Source organism: Dendropsophus ebraccatus, chromosome 8 (assembly GCF_027789765.1).
Source record: "Dendropsophus ebraccatus isolate aDenEbr1 chromosome 8, aDenEbr1.pat, whole genome shotgun sequence".
Taxonomy (NCBI): Eukaryota; Metazoa; Chordata; class Amphibia; order Anura; family Hylidae; genus Dendropsophus; species Dendropsophus ebraccatus.
This window is the reverse complement of record NC_091461.1, coordinates 65,786,281-65,806,333: the sequence shown is the minus strand read 5'-3', so window position 1 is coordinate 65,806,333 and position 20,053 is coordinate 65,786,281. Positions and strand designations below refer to the sequence as shown.

The 20,053-nt window shown below is 42.9% G+C and overlaps 1 protein-coding gene across 1 annotated transcript in view; it reads left to right on the top strand.

The window, feature by feature from the left end:
* Positions 1 to 19,368, top strand: part of LOC138798628 (neurotrypsin-like) — a 64,741-nt gene extending 45,373 nt beyond the window's left edge. The window contains exons 12-15 of the mRNA XM_069979163.1: positions 6,257 to 6,335; positions 13,377 to 13,499; positions 16,293 to 16,570; positions 18,878 to 19,368. Coding sequence (XP_069835264.1) covers positions 6,257 to 6,335; positions 13,377 to 13,499; positions 16,293 to 16,570; positions 18,878 to 19,188 — 791 coding nt within the window. The 3' untranslated portion in view covers positions 19,189 to 19,368. The remainder of the gene's footprint in view (positions 1 to 6,256; positions 6,336 to 13,376; positions 13,500 to 16,292; positions 16,571 to 18,877) is intronic.
* The last annotated feature ends 685 nt before the right edge of the window (positions 19,369 to 20,053 follow it).

Genomic DNA, 20,053 nt, shown 5'->3' with positions numbered 1-20,053 from the left:
TGTTCAGTAGTTCTGAGAAGGCCAATTTGTAGATGGTGGATGCACGCTGGAAAGCTCTAATCCTAGATCTGGGCTACAATACACAGGCAAGAAGAAGTCCAACAGCATCTGTACGTAGAAATAGCTTCAAGCTTTTATTTCACATCAGGTATAAGAACATGCATATTCTTGTACCTGATGTGAAATGAAAGGCTGAAGCTATTTCTATGACATATCAAAGGTTTTTCTATGACATATCAAAAGGTATTCTTAATGACAGTGCCAAACATAAAAATATGATAAAAAATAAATGTATTTTGTCACTATACATACTATCCTATCCAGTGATTAAAATGGCACCTTGCTCTTCTATTAAACTATTTGTTGTCAAAGCCAGCCCCAAATATAAGATAGTTTTCTTATTTCTCCTAAATATTACATGTAAAAAGAACCATCTCCTCCAGATAATTGTCCTCCCCTTCTTCTATAATAATAATAATAATAATAATAATAATAATAATAATAATAAAAATCATGCTATGGAGACGTTTCCCTGGGATCCCAACCAATTCTCAGATGCAGCCTGTCAAGACACTGCATTGTGCATGTAGTGATGACCCTCTGCAATGACCCCCAACATTCTCCTACCGAGATGGGGGAGGGACAAAAAGAATTGGGTATAGAAATCCTTTTTAATGAATGTGTAACTAAGGCAACCATTAAAGGAGCATTTGCCACAAGAGATATTCCTTTGGGAATGAGCAATGAAGTCAGCCTTTGTAACTTCATACATCTCAACTAATTCCTCATATTTATTGTGCTAAACCCAGCTGCCACGCGTTTCGTTAAGAATCTATTAGTCGCTGACAATGTGCGTAGAATCTTAGGGGTGATCAGGTTATCCCCTGGTTAATCATGACCCTTTAGCTGCTACATATACATTGCATATATGTGCCGCTGTATAATCAATGTATTATATGTACTTCACTACACAGTTTTTTAGTTCATTTTATGTATCCTAAGGCACACACCCAGCAGTTTTCTTTTCTTTTTTTTTGCCACTGCAGTTTTTGTTCCAAAACCATAAGTAGATCCAATAGAAAAGAAAAGTACACGTCCCCCTTTATAGTTTCCATCCCATTTGAATCCACATCTGGCTTTGGCACAAAAACTGCAGTGTGTGTTTCCAGCCTAAAGAAAATTGTGGTGCATTTTTGTTGTTTAGATCGATGCTTGGTTGGCACCCCTGTGAATGAAGACTAAATGTGGCGTCAGTGGTTGTGGAATCACATTCCTTCCTTTTCACTGGTTGTGTTACAGGGGAGATAGAGACAAAGAGAATAGACTGTGATCCCTGTAATGCTGGGTGACACCATGTCATGTGCTAATGAAATAAAGTGGTGAATAACCATTCGCCACTATTGTTAGTTTATCTATTGAAAACTTGGAATCATTCATGATAGTTTTATAAGGGCGTTTCCAAAGAGAAAAACGGGAAGTCGATTTCAGGCTTGTGTCCAATGTGGGATATTCAGGCTGATGTTAGGAAAATGGATAGATATGAAATAGATAGATAGATAGATACGAAAAAATGTTGCAGCATATCAAAGGATACATTAAAAATATAATTTTCTTTCAAACCTAATGTTGAGCTGAAATGTTGCTGTGAATATGGGGAAATACAACACAACTTTTTTTTTCCTATTCTTTGATACTTTGATTAAGCTTGGATCACCCGTGGATCCTATTTTTTTAGTGTTAGATTGATCAATAATTTAAAAATATGATGCAATTGGGCATTTTAGCAAAGACACAAGCATTGGCTTGAAATCTGACCATAAAACTGTAAATTATAACCATATTAGCAGTTAATATGATGTTACATATAGGGTTTTTTTCCCCAAAATCTGAGCAATCCTAGTCATAAATTACATCAAATAGAAGTGCTACTTCTAGATAGACTGAAATTCTTTATACTATATAGTGGGTCCTAGCCAAGGGTTCACAACTGTTGGGCCCCATCTCTTTGCTCAGGAGAGGACCCAATTGCCGGTGACAGTATCACGTTAAGGGTGCGTTTACACATACAAAATCTACAGCAGATCTGCAGCAGATTTGATGGCCCAGATTTGATTTGCTTTGAATCTGCAACTTTAAAATCTGCTGCAGATCCTGTACATGTGAACCCACCCTAAAGGTGTTGGCCGGGATTAGGAAAGGTACCTGCTTTCTTTTAGAAACAGTGACACCCCTGTCCAAAAGTGATACTGCAGCTCATCCCCATTAAAGGGGTTATCCAGCGCTACAAAACATGGCCACTTTTCCCCTACTGTTGTCTCCAGTTTGTGTGGGGTTTTGAAACTCAGTTCTATTGAAGTAAATGGAGCTTAATTGCAAACCGCACCTGACCTGGAGACAACAGTAGGGGGAAAAGTGGCCATGTTTTTGTAGCACTGGATAACCCCTTTAAAGGGGTTATCCAGTGCTACAAAAACATGGCCACTTTCTTTCAAAAACAACACGACTCTTGTCTCCAGTTCAGGTGCGGTTTGCAATTAAGCTCCATTCACTTCAATGAAACTGAGCAGCAAAACCCCACCCAATCTGGAGACAAGAGAGGGGCTGTCTCTGGAAGAAAGTGGCCATGTTTTTGTAGCGCTGGATAACCCCTTTAACTTCAGTCGAGCTAAGTGCACTACCAGATACAACCTATGGCCACGTGTGTTTTTGCAAAAAAAAAGCAAGCAGGCATTCACTTTAAAAGCATAAAGGCTCACTCACAAGGATCCAGTCTTTTTTTTTTTTTACTATAAAATATAGTTATCTGCCATCACCTTGTATTTGGAAAAGTTACCTGCACGAGTCTCAAAGTAATAGTTGATACCTTCCAATTGGAGAGTGTAGTTTTCCAGACTGCTAAATTCCAAGTTTGCTTAGTTATATTAGTGATACCCTCCCCCCTTTCTACATGACATAATTTCCATTCAGGCGACTGGAAAGGCTGAGTGACGACACTAGGGTGTCACAATGGTGACCACAGACCTGATACTGCATGATAGATACACAGAATTTATCACTGATGCATCCTGGATGTTTTATATGATCAATTTATCCTTCATCACAGCTGGAAAAGCTTTGTAACAAACTCAGTGGAGGTGTAATAGAGATGGCTGAACATTATGGGGGACATACTCGTACGCCAGTCTTATATAAAGCCCTGCCCCCTCTTTTGCCAGCCAGATTTACTAAGAGGCATATGCCGTCCCATACCGAGGCATATGCAGTTTTAAAAGTGAGCTCATAGTGATATATCAACCAGCCCTCTGCTGAAGATGGAATGAAGGAAGCACAGTATTTCTTTGCAGGCAGATGTCTGGATTTAACAGAAGATAAAGACACAGCACATTGTTATTAGGTGTCAAATGGTCACAATTCTATGTAAAATCACATGACACTGAAAAAAACAGCAGACCCCTGACTCACAAAGAATCACCCTCCAGCACTTAGGCGAGGGAAAAAAACCCTGTGGAGGAAACCTTGAGGCAGCCTTGTTTGGAGACTTGCTTCTCCCTTGGGCTTGGAGGGTAATACTAGTATAGCATAGTTTAAGAATTTGTACCTGATTTACAGACATCAACATAACAAAAATAGACTATAAATATACAACTGTGGATGTGAGAGAGATCTGGCTGTCCTATCTGTCATCTTATTAATGGCTAGGCGGAAGTATCTTTAGTCCCTTAGTGGGACTTAAGGAACTACACATCAGGGTGGTTCAGTGGTGTCCTCACTAGGAGGCACCCCTTAGCAATGGGTGTCCTTCCCAGGACTGATATCTGGCTATTCTGTGCTTTGAGACTCGTAGCTGAAGCTCCACAGACTCTTTTTTGCCTTTAGTGCCTTACAGATCCAGGTCCACCTCTCAAAAAGGTGGAGACTCACTTAAAGGGGTAGTCTAAAGCAGACAACCCCCTTTACCTTCTAGAACCTCCAAATTACATCAAGGGTAGGACAGCGTAAAAAGGCACATCCAAGATGGCACTGATCCAGACAATGTGTCTTTTTTTAATGGAACCTTCTTTATGACATAAGCGATTTTCCCTTACAATTCACAGTTGCTATGGTAACTACAGTGATTGGAAGCATTAACCCTTTAATGACTGGCGATATGCTTCACTGCAGAGGTCAATTAACACAATTGTGAGGAAGTAAGCAGCTTATGGTTAGGGCACTAAGAACACTAAATAAAAAGCTTACATATTACACTGGTAGCTGTATAAGTAGATGGAACTGGCCCTGTAACCACCATGAACCTCCCAACCATAAACCTCCCAATAACCAAAGAGGGACACGTGTCTAGCTACACTAGTCACACATCCTACAATGGCTCTAGAACTGTCAGTGACTGCAATACAGAACCTTGTGCTGTCCGTGCGCTTCCCTTACATGAAATAGTGACGCATAGCGGACTGGTAGATAAATATGAGATATATTAGATAATAAGATAAAGATAAATACTGTACATGGATTGCAAGAGAGCAGCACAGCCCTTTCGGGATCTTAGTAAAGCTGTGTGCTAGCAGGATGAAAAGTTAATTTGAAGTCTTCTCCACTCAATATCAAACAGGAATCACCACGACACTTCAAAATAGATCAAATTTAATAATAATACCACTAGGTACATCGCATTGCTTTTTTTACATGAATAGACTGGGCTGGTGCAGGGATGCTGGTGGCGCAGTCTTTTTTGAATGCTGTCCGACTCGGCGACGATCTATTGCTGAATACTGATACTAATGGTGCCACGTCACAGAGGGGAGGGAATCACAGAGGAAACTGGGCAGCGGTTCAAAAACAGAACCGCCCCATCATCATCCCCACACCGGTGTGTTAATGTGAAATGCCCTTAGCGATGTACCTAGTGGTACATTCGCTTTAAGCCAAAATATTTTTTAACCCCATCAGGGAATCTTTCTCTAGCTTAATCACTCTTTAAAGTGTACCTGTCACAGACACATGCCAAAAGATTTGATCGGTCTGGGTTTGAGTGTTCAGATCCGTACCGATTGGGAGTGTCGTGGTGATTCCTGTTTGATATTGAGTGGAGGAAACTTGGAATTAACTCTTTAATTTCCCCTATTTTAGAGTACGGTGGTAATTTCTATTTGATAGACAGAGGGTGGGCTCAAGGCTCCAGCATGCTCAGGCTACTGAGTCTAAGTGGGTCCCTTTTCAGTGCAACTCACACAGCAGCAGTAAAACAGCATACACACTACATAGTTCTAATGTAATTCCTGGGCACTGCTGCAATCGCATCAGGCTTCCTGTTGCTTTCACACTTTAAAATGCAGAGGTTAAAAACTGTGGGTGAAACCTTCAAGAATGCTGGGGGAAAACCTGCAGTGCATGTGATGTTGCTCTGTGGGTCTTGGTTGGTTGCAGCAATACGCTGATAATGTAGATTACAGCTGGATAGTTGCTGACGAAACCAGTATACCCAGACTAGTATTATCAAAAATACCAGTATTAGAGGGACTTACTGCTACACTATTCCCACTGTGATTACCACTATGCTATTACTGAATAGAATCCTATACGAAGACCACTATCCCCCTATACAGTGACCATATATTGAGCAGCTCTACGCAGGCTTTGCAGAACAAACAAATGATGAAAGTGACTTACAGGCGATGTCTTCTCTTAACATTTCGTTTACTTTTCATTGTCATTCAGCCAGGGCCACAACTGTTTACTGCAGAATATGCCAGAAAAACATATTGGGTCCCTGCTCCAGCACATATAGCATAAAGCCTGCTCTGTTTCCCTATAAAGTAGTTAGGTCCCACTATACCCCCATATAGTAGTTAGCTCCAGCCTCTGCCCCATATAGTATTTTGGTCACCTCAGGTGATGTCACTCTATCACTGGAGCTACGGGGGCCTCGTGACCGTGTATGGGTGACTAGCTATACCACTCAACCATCCCAGTGTCACCCCCTAAGCAGTCTGTTGACTGGTGCCCTGTTGGGGTTGCACATAGCAAAGGCCTTCCATGGTTCTATGTGATTTATGAATTGCTAGTTATGAATGATGTTACATATCTGAGACCTTTGGTCTGCTTGAAAAATGGAATAGGACAGGGCTAAAACATTGTATGGGCATGGGTGAGTAGAGTAGATACCTATGGATTTTATATATTTGTGATACTAGGCAAAAAAGCATATACCATGACATGTAAATATATTTTAAATAATAATATTTCTTGATTTCTTGAGTAGATGGAGTATCTGCCAAATGTGGCATAAGTCATGTGTCTCGGAGAAAGAAAAGAATTGTCGGTGGAACCAAATCTATGAGGTATGTTACCTGTGTAAAAAGTTGGTGTCTGTTTATTTTTTTAATAAAAGATGGAAAAGTTTTAGCGTCTTTCGCTCCCTCTTAGAAAGCCGTCCATTTGCCAAAAAGACTGTGTCTAAAACATCTGCACATGTTTATTTAAATGAGAAATAGCTCTCATTACTCACCAAACATGGTCTTAATGAGGACTGGGTGAGGATGTTTGGAGGATATATTCATTGGTTATTTTTCATGCTGTTTTTAGTTAAAGAAGTAAGGAAATAAAAATGACATAGTAATACAGGAAATATTTTAATTGACCGCAGTATAAAATTATATAAATGACGATTGTAATGTTTATTTTTTCCTTACAATATCCTAATCTATTTGTCTGTGCCTGATATAAGCAAAGGGGCACATTTATCAAAGTATACCACGGATTGTTACCTTTTTTGTGGGGGACACCAGCTGTAACCCCCTCTCGCCTGATGGGCGGTCAGGTGTGTGCGGCAAGGAGTAGTTGTGGCCTCCACCCACACTTAAGTTATCATGGTTTACACCTGCATCTGGAGCATTTGTAGACAGGTGCAGGTCCTGACAGCTTGCATGCACCTCTTAGTAAATCTGGCGGGGTAAACAGGGACAGGGCTTTATTTAAGAACGACATACAAGTACACCAGTCTTGACAAATCTCCCCCACAGGAGTTTGGTATTCAAAGACAACCTATTCCCCCTGGTTATCAGATCTAGGGTCCTTTTAGATGAACGCTCAGTCATCGTACAGGCAGGACAGCCCTCCACTTTCATCACTGTTAGCTGCACATCCCCCGGTTACACTAACAATGACTTTTAGCCCTGTATAAACAATAAGATCAGCTGGTGAACCAGGATTTTCTTGTTCATTGCCCGAGCGCTGGCCCTTTTACACGAGCCAGTTATCATGAACAAACATCCCTATTAACGTTCATTCAGGCGATAATCAGTGTAAAAGAGTGTAAAAAACCCTTTACTAGGCCCCCTGTTTTTGGATGTTAGTGTAATGCATTAGGGCTTTGTTCCTGCATGTGTTTCTTTCAGTTTTATTCAGTTCTATTGTTTTTTTTTATATAAACATAGAAACTAAATTTCTAGTAATGGCATATGCCCTCTTGGAATCAAGTAGTCCTGTGCACTTTTGTTTTTACCATAATATAAATGAAAAGAAGCATATGCTTTTGAACAGTCCTTGCCGCTATCACTCACATAGGGTAGAGGGGGGCGCAGCACTCACAGATGACAGTCAATGCAGGTAGTGGGGATAAATGGTGTAGGCCCGCTGCTCCCCAAAAGACCATGCAACCTGCCGCCTGAAGCAGAATTTGCATCTTGCCACATGGCAGAAGTAGTTGTTTGTGAGCAGATCATGCCTAATATAGAGTTAATCCTGTAAAACCAATGTCGTATTCGGAATAAACACCCCAAATGGAATGGTGGGCTGTCCTCATCTTTTCCGCTTCACCGGGGAACACGGCAGGGATGCGCTGGCTATAGAGCCCTTAGCCTCCCTGTTGCGCTTGCATCCCGGAGTGGTTGGCTTTCGAAGGGGAGTGAGGGAGGATAAAGTGGCGTTGTACGCCGATGATTTATTACTTTACCTTAATGACTCCTCCGCTTCCCTCTCTAATGCCATGGCCACTATAAATGAATTTGGCACATACTCGGGTCTTACTATAAATTGGGATAAATCAGTCATTATGCCCGTAGATTCAGAAGACGCTCTGCAATTGGATCCGGCCATCCCATTGAGGAGTGTCAGTACGTTTAAATACCTGGGAGTATTTATCTCCAGAGAGGTCAGAGCATATGAGAAACTGAACATGACACCTCTGATAGATAAATTTCAGCAGAAATTGGCGGTTTGGCGTAAGTTGCCGTTATCAGTGGTGGGCAGGGCGAATCTGGTGAAGATGATATGGATGCCACAGCTGTTATATATTTTACATAACTCTCCTGTGTGGCTTCCCTCTCGCCTTTTCTGCAAGATTCACTCTCTCTTCCGTGCATTGATATGGGGTTCCCAGCACCCCCGCATCAAACTGGAGACCTTACAAAGGGCTAAAGATGATGGGGGTCTTGCCATTCCCAATGCGGCGATGTACTTCCTTGCGGCCCAACTACAACACCTGCGGGGATGGGAAGTGGGTGATGGGGGCGATCAGAACAAAGCTCTGCTGGGACACCACTTACGGTCAGACTCTTTGTTTGAAACCTTGGAAGCTAAAAAGATATTACTGCTCAGCCCTCAGATACCAACGCTGTTACTCATCCATAAATTATGGTGGAAGATCCGGAACCTATATGGGGTCACGGGTTATACACAATACACATCCATATGGGATACTCCGTGGTTGGGAGAATTGTATTTTCTGGAGGGGTTTTCTGCCTGGAGAGACACAGGAATTAGGAGGGTAGTGCAGTTGTATGATGGCAGACAGCTGAAGCGGTTTGACCAGCTGCAGAGTCAATTTGTGCTGCCCCATGCTCAGTTTTACAAATATCTGCAGCTCCGCCATGCATGTGAAGCGGAAGGGGACATACTGACTTCAGACGTACATTATATGCCACCTATGAACATTGTAGGGGATTCTGAATCCACTAAGGGACTTATCTCCTGTCTATACCGACATATTATATCTAAGCACCTAGATAGATTTCCCCTTCAACTGCGGGAGAAATGGGAGGCAGACATAGGCCCTATAGAGGAAGGTCAATGGACGGAAATAGTGGAAATGACACCTAAATTGTCCTTAGGGGAGCAGCATAGGCTATCACACCTTTACCTGCTACACCGGGTATATCGCACACCACAGTTCCTCTTCCGCATAGGGGTTCGGGATACGCCCATGTGCCAATGTTGTCATGTCCATGAAGGGGGGATACTACATATGTTTTGGCGCTGTCCCAAGCTGTTCCGCTATTGGAGAGGGGTGGCGTCGGCCATTCAAAAAGCATACTCAGTGGCACTGCAACAGTCTCCTCTGGTCTATGTGTTAGGATACGTGGAAGACGTAGCGCTACCCGCTGCAGAACAACTTGCAGTAGCCCGTATTCTATTTATGGCGCGTAAACTCATTGCGCAGCATTGGTTGGACGAGACCCCTCCCTCGGTTTCGGAATTTGTGGGGAAGGTTAATTGGCTGATTGGCATGGAGAGGTACGCGTATGAACAACGAAAAGCATCTAAGAAATTTGAGAAAATCTGGGGAAAATGGTTGGCGACCCCTGGACTAGGGGCGGCTGGTTCTCACACATAGGCTGGGAGGTGAGGTGGGCAGGGTGGAGGAATGATTTATGCTATCATTGCTTGTATCTTGTCTCCGCTGGCTGGTGAGAGGTGTGCAGGGCGTGGCTCAGTCAAGCTGCTTGGTCGTGCTTTACCTTTATTTGCCCTTGATGAACATTCTTCAATTGCAGACCCACTCACCTGGTGGGAGGAGGTCGAGAATCATGGTCTGCAGACTTTTATGTATACTCAACAAGGACTGTGGAACTGACAGGATTAAGGAATGGGGGGTGGGTTAGGGAGGGTTGGGGTCGGAGGGTATGCCCTCTGGGGAGTTTTTGTTTGTTAATGAAAAATGCAAATATTTCAATAAAAATAATTTGGATTAAAAAAAAAAAACACCCCAAATGGATTGCCCACCTCTTTTTAAAGAATGACTTACCCCTCCACTTGCTCTCAGTCCCATGCCAGCTCTGATCCTTACAGCCCTATAACTATGAGCAATTTTTAGTATAGGAGATGTGCGGCTGACGGATAATTAAAGCGACTCTGTACCCACAATCTGACCCCCCAAACCTCTTTTACCTTCGGATGGCGGCTTTTAATCCAAGATCTGTCCTGAGGTCCATTCGGCAGGTGATGCAGTTATTGTCCTAAAAAACAACTTTTAAACTAGCAGCCCCGTGCCCAACGGGTGTGGCCTAGATTGTGTATGCATTAGGCTGGCACACCCTCTCTGTCCCTCCTCCCCACCCTCTTCATCATTAGGAATGCTCCAGGCAGATTGTCTCCTATTCGTCAGCTGTGTGAATACTGAACATGGGCTGGATCGTTAAGCACCTGTGCAGTGTTCAGCATGGAGAAAATGTTTCAGTGGCATTCCTAATGATGAAGAGGGTGTTGAGGAGGGACGGAGGGGTGGTGCAAAGTTAGGGCACAGATACTCCCATTCAGTGGCGGTCTTTGGCACCAAGCACCCCAAGCGATCGCTTGGGGCCCCCAACATCCAGGGGGCCCCCCACGCCCCGCTCTTGTGCTCAAGACCGCTGGACAGGGCCGCTGCCCCGCTCGCTGCTGCCATCTGAACTGTAACTATGAGCACTCATAATGAGCGCTCATAGTTACATGCAGCAGCACTGATAGGGCGGGAGACATTGGCTCCCTTCCTGTCAGTCACTCTTGTGGCCACAGGAAGGGTTTTCCCTGCGGACACAAGTGGCAGCTTTGTCCTTGTGGTGCCGGCGCTCCAGTGACATCACTGGAGCATCGGCGCCAGGACAAGGGAAGTGCGGCCTATTGTGATCGCAGGGAAAACCCTTCCTGCTGCCACAAGAGTGAAGAGAAGAGGAGACGCCTGGACCCAGGTGAATATAAGTGTTTGTTTTATTGTGTTATATACTATATGGGAGGGGGAGCACACAGGGGCCTGTGTAACTGGGGGAGTGCACAGCGGGGGTCTATATAAATGGGGGGAGCACACAGGGAGGATATATAACAGGGGGAGCACACAGGGGGGCTACAGACTACTGGAGCTTCACAATGGGGTCTATAAACTACTGGGGGCAGCACACAGGGGGTCTATATACTACTTGGGGCAGCAGAATGGGGTCTATATACAACTTGGAGAGCACACAGGAGGTCTATATCCAAGTGGGAGAGCACACAGGGGGGCTATACACTACTGGGGGAGCACACAGGGGTCTATATACTACTGGTGGGGTACACAGAGGGTCTTTATACTACTGGGGGAACATACAGGGGGTCTATATACTACTTGTGAGGCACACAGGTGGTCTATATATAACTGGGGGAGCACACAGGGGTCTGTATACAACTGGGGCAGCACACAAGGGGTCTATATAATACTGGTGGGGCACACAGGGGGTCTATATACTACTGGGGAACCACACAGGGGGTTTATATACTACTGGAGGAGCACACAGGGGTCTGTATCGAAGTGGGGGAGCACACAGGAGGTCTATATCCAAGTGGGGGAGCACACAGGGGGGCTAAATACCCCTGAGGGAGCACCCAGGGGGCCTATATACAACTGGGGCAGCACACAGGGGGTCTATATACAACTGGGGCAGCACACAGGAGGTCTATATACTTCTGGGGGAGCACACGGGGGGCTATATATAACTGGGGGAACACACAGGGGTCTATATACTACTGGGGGAAGCAAACAAGGGGCATATACTACTGGGGGAAGGACACAAGGAGTATATATTACTGTCAGTAGCGCACAAGGGGTATATACTACTGGGGGAAACACACAGCGGTCTATTGTTTTGGAACGCGTGTTGAGGGGGGGGAGCCCAGACATAACTTCGCTTGGGGCCCCAGAAATGCCAAGACCGCCCCTGCTCCCATTGGGCATGTGGGTGCAAGTTTGAAAGTTGTTTTTTAGGACAATAACTGCATCACCTGCCAAATGGACCCCAGGACAGATCTTGGATTAAAAGCAGCTATCCAAAGGTACAAGTGGTTTGGGGGGGTCAGATTGTGGGTACAGAGTCGCTTTAAAGCTGCACAAACATCAATGGCATTTAGTAGGCGCTTTAGATCTGCATCTAGATCGGCATCTGTTTACATTGTGGGTCGGGCGGTGGGTGTAATATGCCTTTTAGTCCCACCAGATGTGCTCTGATGGCATCTCCATACACTCAGAATTCTGCAGTCAACCATTGGTCTCAGCATTCATGTGTATTTGCAGGAGTGCTGAGGTGAGGGATTAGCAGCAGCATCCTGGGCTGAGTGTATGGGACTTCATTGGGGCACTTCAGCCAGGCAGTCCGGAGCAGCCAACAGTAGCATGGACCTGGTAACATGGATATGTTGTTTTCCAACTGCTCAATCCTTTTGTTCTAAATAACATAAGCCACCCCTAGAGGAATCTATCAATTATTTTCTCCACTCTCTCCATTCAGAACACATGCATGCTCAGATGAACATGATGTGCATGTGTATGGAGGAATCAAAAGATTTGGTCAAAGGATGTGTTATGTATATGTCAGCTTTACTTGGTTTATCTTAGAGTTTATTTATCACGTGCAATATACTTACTCCTCTATAATCTTCTGACCTTGTCACACCATAAAACAGAAACTTTGGTCTACTCTACAATAGAAAATTCTGCTCTTGGGTCCATAGAGTGTGGCTGAGATAGGTAAACACCCAGCATATCACCCCTTCCTGTTATGAGTAAGAAGTGCTGATGGGTATGGTCCATGTCAAGTGTCCTCCGATGTGTTTTCTACCAATCAGCACTTCCCAGAATTGCCAAGACACTTGATTTCTGTATAGCAGTATTAGCCACTTGGAATAACATCACGTCAGCTCCTTATTTATTGCTGGCCATCTCTTTCCTTTATTGTCTTTAAAACAGTGCTGCCTAAAATAAGGGATAAGCTACTTCTCAACACAGTCAGCGTTAAAAATCATGCCCATTCACTTGTAGGCATTTTATGCAGATTACATGTCAAAAACACATGTAACTTTTACACACTGATTCTGTGTGAGTTCAGCTGCTGAATTTCCAGCCTCTTTATATGCTGTGTGAACAAGTTCTTAACCATTAAGAAAGCTGCTGTTAAGCTGCCCACTACCCTACATCTTCAGGGATGCTGCCAGCTCCACTATCCATAACCGAGAGGGAATTCTGTCACTACTGTAAAAGTATATCCTGTTTATAGGGTATTAATATTTGTATCAGATGTCTAATACATCTGTATCTTTCATTAGCCTTGGATCGTAAGTACAAATGATTATAAGTAATTTTTTACAATTTCTTTCTGCAGGGGTGGCTGGCCATGGCAGACCTCACTGAGGCTTAAGGGATTCCACAAAGAGTCACGTCTGCTGTGTGGAGCTACACTAATAAGCAGCTGCTGGGCTCTAACAGCTGCACACTGCTTCAAAAGGTTAGAGATATGTGCCAGTATACAGGCAAAAAAGCCTCTATTACATGGGGCGACGGGAGGGAGCAAGCGAGCGCCGACCTCTCAAGTCATTCCCCACTCGCTGCCGCTGCTATTACACGCATTGGCAGCAAGCGGGTAAGAGCCGAGGAGGCCGTGAGAAGCTGCGGGGGGGTGGGCTGCCCGGGTGATCGCTAGATCGTCTGGGCAGCCTATAGGAGACAGCGGTGGCCTGCTACCACCGCTCCTATCACTCGGAGTGACAGCAGCAGATCATTAACAGGCCGATCATTACCATTTCAGCCTATTGAAAGACAACAATCAGCCGACATTGTGCATGTTGGTTGATCATTGACTTCTATTAAACAAACCGATTATTGGCTGTAACGATCGGTATCGGACAAATACGACCGTTAATCGCTTTGTGTAATAGGGTCTTAATATAGGCATCTGCCTGGGGCTGCAACAACACCAGTCATGTCATCACAAATTCGTCTACAGCCCTGGGTAGGATGCAAACACAAAGTTGTCCCAAGGCTCTGCCAAATAGTTTCATTAGAAGGGAAAACAGCATGTAAACTATTTATTCTGTTGAAAATTGTCCTAATAAGGTACTGGAAGTCTGATAATCTTCCAACAAAACAGGAAGTAATTGCTGCTATTAACACTACTTTCATATATGAGAAAGTAATAGACCTAGGATCCCAGTTAGAGATGAGCGAACCTGGAGCATGCTCGAGTCGATCCGAACCCGAACTTTCGGCATTTGATTAGCGGTGGCTGCTGAAGTTGCATAAAGAAAACATGAATATAGTCATTGACAACCTTAGAGCTTTATCCAAGTTCAGCAGCCCCAGCTAATCAAATGCCGAACATTCGGGTTCGGATCGACTCGAACCCGAACCCGGTTCGTCCATCTTTAATCCCAGTCCTTTGCCCGTTTCAAAAGTACTTGGGAACCCTGGTTCAATTCTCCTTTATGTGTTTCCTTCTAACAGTCAGTTTAGACAAATATACGGAATATCCTAAGTTCCAGGCCTCTTTTTCCCCTTATGATAACTGCTGGAGTCTTTGAGCCCCTTGGCTACACATCACTATACTGTATAACAACTATCCTACCTGAATGTTATGCATTTACCTGAATGGTTGGCATTCCTATACCCTTTGATGACATTTTAGAGAACATACTCACCTAAAGTTTCTTTCTTTTCTTGTGTTATTATGAATATTTGTATTTATGAATGTTTATATCATTTACTATATTTTGTTATCTTGGCACTATTGTGCTTTGTTTTTGAAACTATTTTGATACCAATTTGATTTTGTATGAAAAATGTTGGAGAAAATCTAATGAAAAGTATTGAACCAGAAGAGCAAACAGCAGTAGCAATAGCTGATTTCATATATAAACCAATCTGCCAGAACAAAAAAACACCTGCCCAATGTAATGAAGGTTGTATTCATGCCTCTGGATGTGTCTGGTGGTATCCAGCACAAACATGTTAGCAGCAGATCCTCCAAGGATCAGACTTTTTCTCCCCTGTTTATCCTATGGTGTTCCAGATTTCGCTCTAATAGCCCTATTTCACAGAACGATTATCGCTCATAGACTCGCTCCAACGACCGCTCGTTAACGAGCACTTAACGATTTTTTTAAGCGAACGATAAAACATAATACGTGTGGGAACATGAACGATATCTGTAGTGTAACGATTTTTTTGCGGTCGTTACATCGTTACATGGTCGTTTAAAACGTGGGGAAATTAGGTAGACATTTCGAGAACGACTGAAAGATTTTTTATTCAACAAAAAGATTAGGGAATTATTGTTGAAAGACCAACGATTTTTTTTTCAACATGTTGAAAAAAAATAGTGAAAGACTCAACGACGATTTCGCTGTTGTCGTTCGCTCGTTTACAGCTATTCCACAGAACGAATATCGTTACGAGCGGTCGTTTGAACGATTTTATGAACGATAATCGCTCGAAAAAGTTCCGTGGAATAGGGCCTTTAAGGGCCCTATTCCACCGGACGATTATCGTTTAGATTATCGTTAAATTGTTCGAATCTAAACGATAATCGTTCGGTTGAAATGCAGTTAACGATTAACGACCGTATAAGACCTGGACCTATTTTTATCGTTGCTCGTTTGCAAAACGTTTGCATTGAATAAGACATCGTTCGGTCGTTCGCAACAGATACGAACGCAATAGCGAATAAATAGCGAAGAAAAAAACGATCGCAATTGAGATCATAAGTAACGATTATGGCTCCATGGAAATGAGTGAACGTTTTCAGGTCTTTCGCAATAGTGGTTGTTTGAGATCGTTAATCGTTAACGATTATGCAAACGATAATCGTCTGGTGGAATAGGGCCCTAAGGATTATTGAGGTCAAGTCAGTGCATGAAACTCTTTGTCACATTTCTCAAACCGTTCCTAAACAGTGTGTGCAGTGTGGCAGGTGCATTATCCTGTTCTGATGCGTCATCTGAAAATAACCTATTGTTTTCAGCAAGTTTTCATGTTAGGCATAGTTTAATTTAATCACTTTGGGTGATTTATTTTACTTTTTCATTTTACTTTGAAAAAAAAAAAATGTTGCATTCATTCCATCCATTAAGTCTAGCAATAATAATAATCAGACTTTGTAAACCAGACCGAACAATGGCTGCCAGCTCTTGTACTATAGCTTCCATTAACCTAAGGTTATATATTGCTTACACATAGCCATAGCAAATGCCTTTAAAGATAAACTAATATCAATGCGTCCTTCTTTTTTATGTATGGTTTCCAGGTTTGGTGACAAAGCTCACAAATACTCTCTGAGGGTTGGTGACTACCACACTGGAGTAGAAGATGATTTTGAGCGTGAGCTGCTAGTGCAGAAGATTGTTGTCCATAAGAAATACCACAGTGGCAGCAATGACAATGACATTGCACTGGTCAGACTACAGGGAAAGGACGGCCATTGCATGTCATTTAGTTACCATGTCCTGCCAATATGTCTTCCAGAAAGGAAGGCGTCATCTGTATACAAGAAGCCATGCTTCATTTCTGGATGGGGAGACACAGGTATTTCTGTCTGTTGTATTATACTGTATTATTTTACTGTCAAAATACCTGATTATTACCGTATAGAATATATATATATATACATGCCCTACATAATAGTTTAGACACTATTATAATAATTTACAAAAATGTATGCAAAATTCTGTCAAAGTCAATTTCTTTTGTGGCTGGGTCACTAGACATTCTGGCTACCAAAATGCTGTTAAGACCCTTATATATGAAAAACATGCAAACTTTAATAACTCATAATGTTTTTAGATACTCACTTGGGTATATTCAGACTTCAACAGCTTATACAATGGGGTTGTGACTATAGATCTTTGGTATGAACATCTATAGGTGTTATATAGCCATAAATATATGAATACCCAGACTGTGGTAGTCAGGCAGCACAACTCTTTTGGAATCTTCTTCCAGGTGCCAGACCAGGGGGCAGTCTACCATACAGATACCCTACTACTAAACAGATAAGAAGTTGGCACATTACCAAGGTGCCGTTCTAAAGCGAAGAGTGTTTATTCATCCATGTCACAATAAACTTGATTGTGCTGTCTACATCATGGAGGTGGCTCCTTTTCCATTACACAGCCCACTTGACTCTAGTACATGTTTTTGTTGGCATTGCTTTAAGAAGGTCTTCCTACCTTATAGAACTTACAGTCCCAAAACATCTTATACTCATGTCAGCCAAACCCAACGCTCACAGCATATGAGGTGTATGGGGCTCTCCTGAGACTCCACCAACAGATGATGTTTGTGCACATTGGAGTGGCTTGATTGGAAGGCTCTGCCTTACCCCTTTGTTCTCAGAAAAATAAGCCACTGCCAGAGCTGTCTGGCTGCAGCTTACCCCTCCCCATAGAGAACATAGGAATGTTTAGGTTTGCCGAACGTTTATATGTATGGAAAGGATGGGAGACAGAACTGATTGTTTGGCTGACAGTTATTGAAGGTGTATGGCCACCTCCCTACCTATACAGGCCCAAGAAAGGGCCTAGCCCACATAAACACTATTTACACAATTGCACTTTGGTAGTGTGTTGACCTCTTATCTGTTTGTACAAGTGACATGGTGGTAGGAGGTGGACTGCCTTAAGGCCCTATCACACAAAGTGATTATCAGCTGATACTGACCGTTGCGGCCACTTAGTGTAATAGAAGGCAACAATCAGCCGACATGCAGGATGTTGGCTGATTGTTGTCTTTCAACATGTTGAAACAACAACAATGAGGATTACAGCGATATGCTGCCGTTGCTCCGTGTAATAGGAGTGGTGGCAGCAGTCCGCCGCTATCTTCTATCTAGCAATCACCCATGTAGCGCCCCACAGCCCCTCCCCACACTCCTGGAACCCGCTCACTGTCGACGTGTGTAATAGCGAGTCGGCAGCAAGCGCTGAGCTAACAAGACGGCGATCGTTTGCTCTTCTTAATCGCCCTGTGTAATAGGGGCTTAATGGTCCTTTTACACAGAGCGATAATTCGGCCTATAGATCGTTTAACGATTTTGATGAAACAATTTTATTTTTTTAACGATCAGTGTTTAGACGAAAAGATAAAGCGTTTGAAAAAATCGTTATTGCGATTGTTTTAAGATCGCTTAAGCCTATCTTACACATAGGGTGAATCGGTGAAAGCAAAGCGATCTGCTAATTTTAAGTGAACGACCAACGACGATTTGAGAACATGTTAAAAGATCAAGATGATCGATTCCTGTGTTTACATGAGTCGATTATCGCTCAAAGGCGATTGTTACCGTGACAATTCGATTGATAATCGCTCCGTGTGGAAGGACTATTAGTCTGGCACCCTAGAAAAGATTCCAAGATAGTTGTGCTGCTTGACCACCACAGTCTGGGTATCCATATATTTCTGATTATGTAGTACCTATAGATCTTCATATAGATCTGTTTGTACAAGATATAATGAATACTCACTCAAGCCTTTTGTTGACAGGCTAATAAAATCGAGCATAAAGCATGCAATCTCTATAGACATTATCAGTGGAATGGGTCATGCTGAAAACTTCAGTGTCTTTCAACATGGTATTTTATTGGGTGCCACCTTTACAGTTTCTCAGTTTGTCAAATTTTGGGTCCTCTATAAGCAACAACTTTGGAATGACTTACAGACTTTTTTGTAGTGTCTGAGTAACCTAATTGATAAATGTATGGCTGAATAGACCTAATTCCTGGTATACAATATACAATGGTGAAAAACATATTTACATATTCTGACAATATAGTGCACGCTCAATGTAAATGGCTGAATATATCCTTTACTAATAATTTTAATTTTATGTCATAGGAACCGCGTATTCCAAAACTTTGCTGGAGGGAGCAGTACCAATCCTTCCCAAAGAGAAATGCATATTCCGGTACAAGGGGAAATTTACCAATAGGATGATCTGTGCTGGAAATCTATCTGAAGACAATAGAGTAGACAGCTGTCAAGGAGATAGTGGGGGTCCTCTCATGTGCCAGAATGCCCATGGACAATGGACAATAGTAGGAATAACTTCTTGGGGCTATGGTTGTGGACGAAAGGACTATCCTGGAGTATATACCAAGGTTAACAGGTTTATCCCTTGGATCAAGAGAGTTACAAAGCTAAAATGAGACTAAAAGATAACAATCATTGTTCATTGTGAATTATATGACTCGTGTTGAAACAACTCAGAACTTTTTACCATGAGATTCATCTTGAAACAATACATGCTCAACGACATGCCTTAATTCCATGTATAGCCCTGTAATGTATAAAGAAACAAAGCTGTGAAATGTCTCCATGTTGTGTCTTTGTCACTGTAACACAATACTGTGTGTATATAAATACATAAATTCATTTCATGTTTATGGTATGAATGATTTCTGCTGACCTGAATATATGTACCGAAACATATATGGTGTGTGCATCATTCAGACATCTCTGATATTATCATAAGTGAAGATGTAAGGGTCCTGGCTCACAGACCACCATAGATAACATCCGCTGACACATCTTAAAGGAGAAGTCTGGGCAAATAAAAAATAATCAGAATGGGAAGAGGGTGGGGGAGAACATATTAAAGAACCATACCAGTCAATGTGCCTTTGCAGTGCCACCTCCCGCTACTGGACTATGCCCCGCTCAGCCAGTCAGTGACTGGGGCAGGACACCACTGCAATCACTGACTGCCTGAGCGGGCTATGTCCCCCTTTTACAGTTCTTTATTATGTTCCCCCAACCCCCTGCCCGCAGTGTAATTAATTTTGACAGACTTCTCCTTTAACCTTAAAGGGAATCTGTCAGCTCTATATCACTTTCAGAGCTGCAGACTTTATAAAATTGAATTTTTATTTCTAGATCAAATGTCATAAAGGCCAGATTGGGCTGCAGCCAGCATGCCCTTCTCTACTTGACCTCCAGCACCGAGCCTTGTACATTTGTCCCACAAGTTAGGCAGAGATCGGGGAGTGAGGGGGCATGCATGCTGCAGCTTGG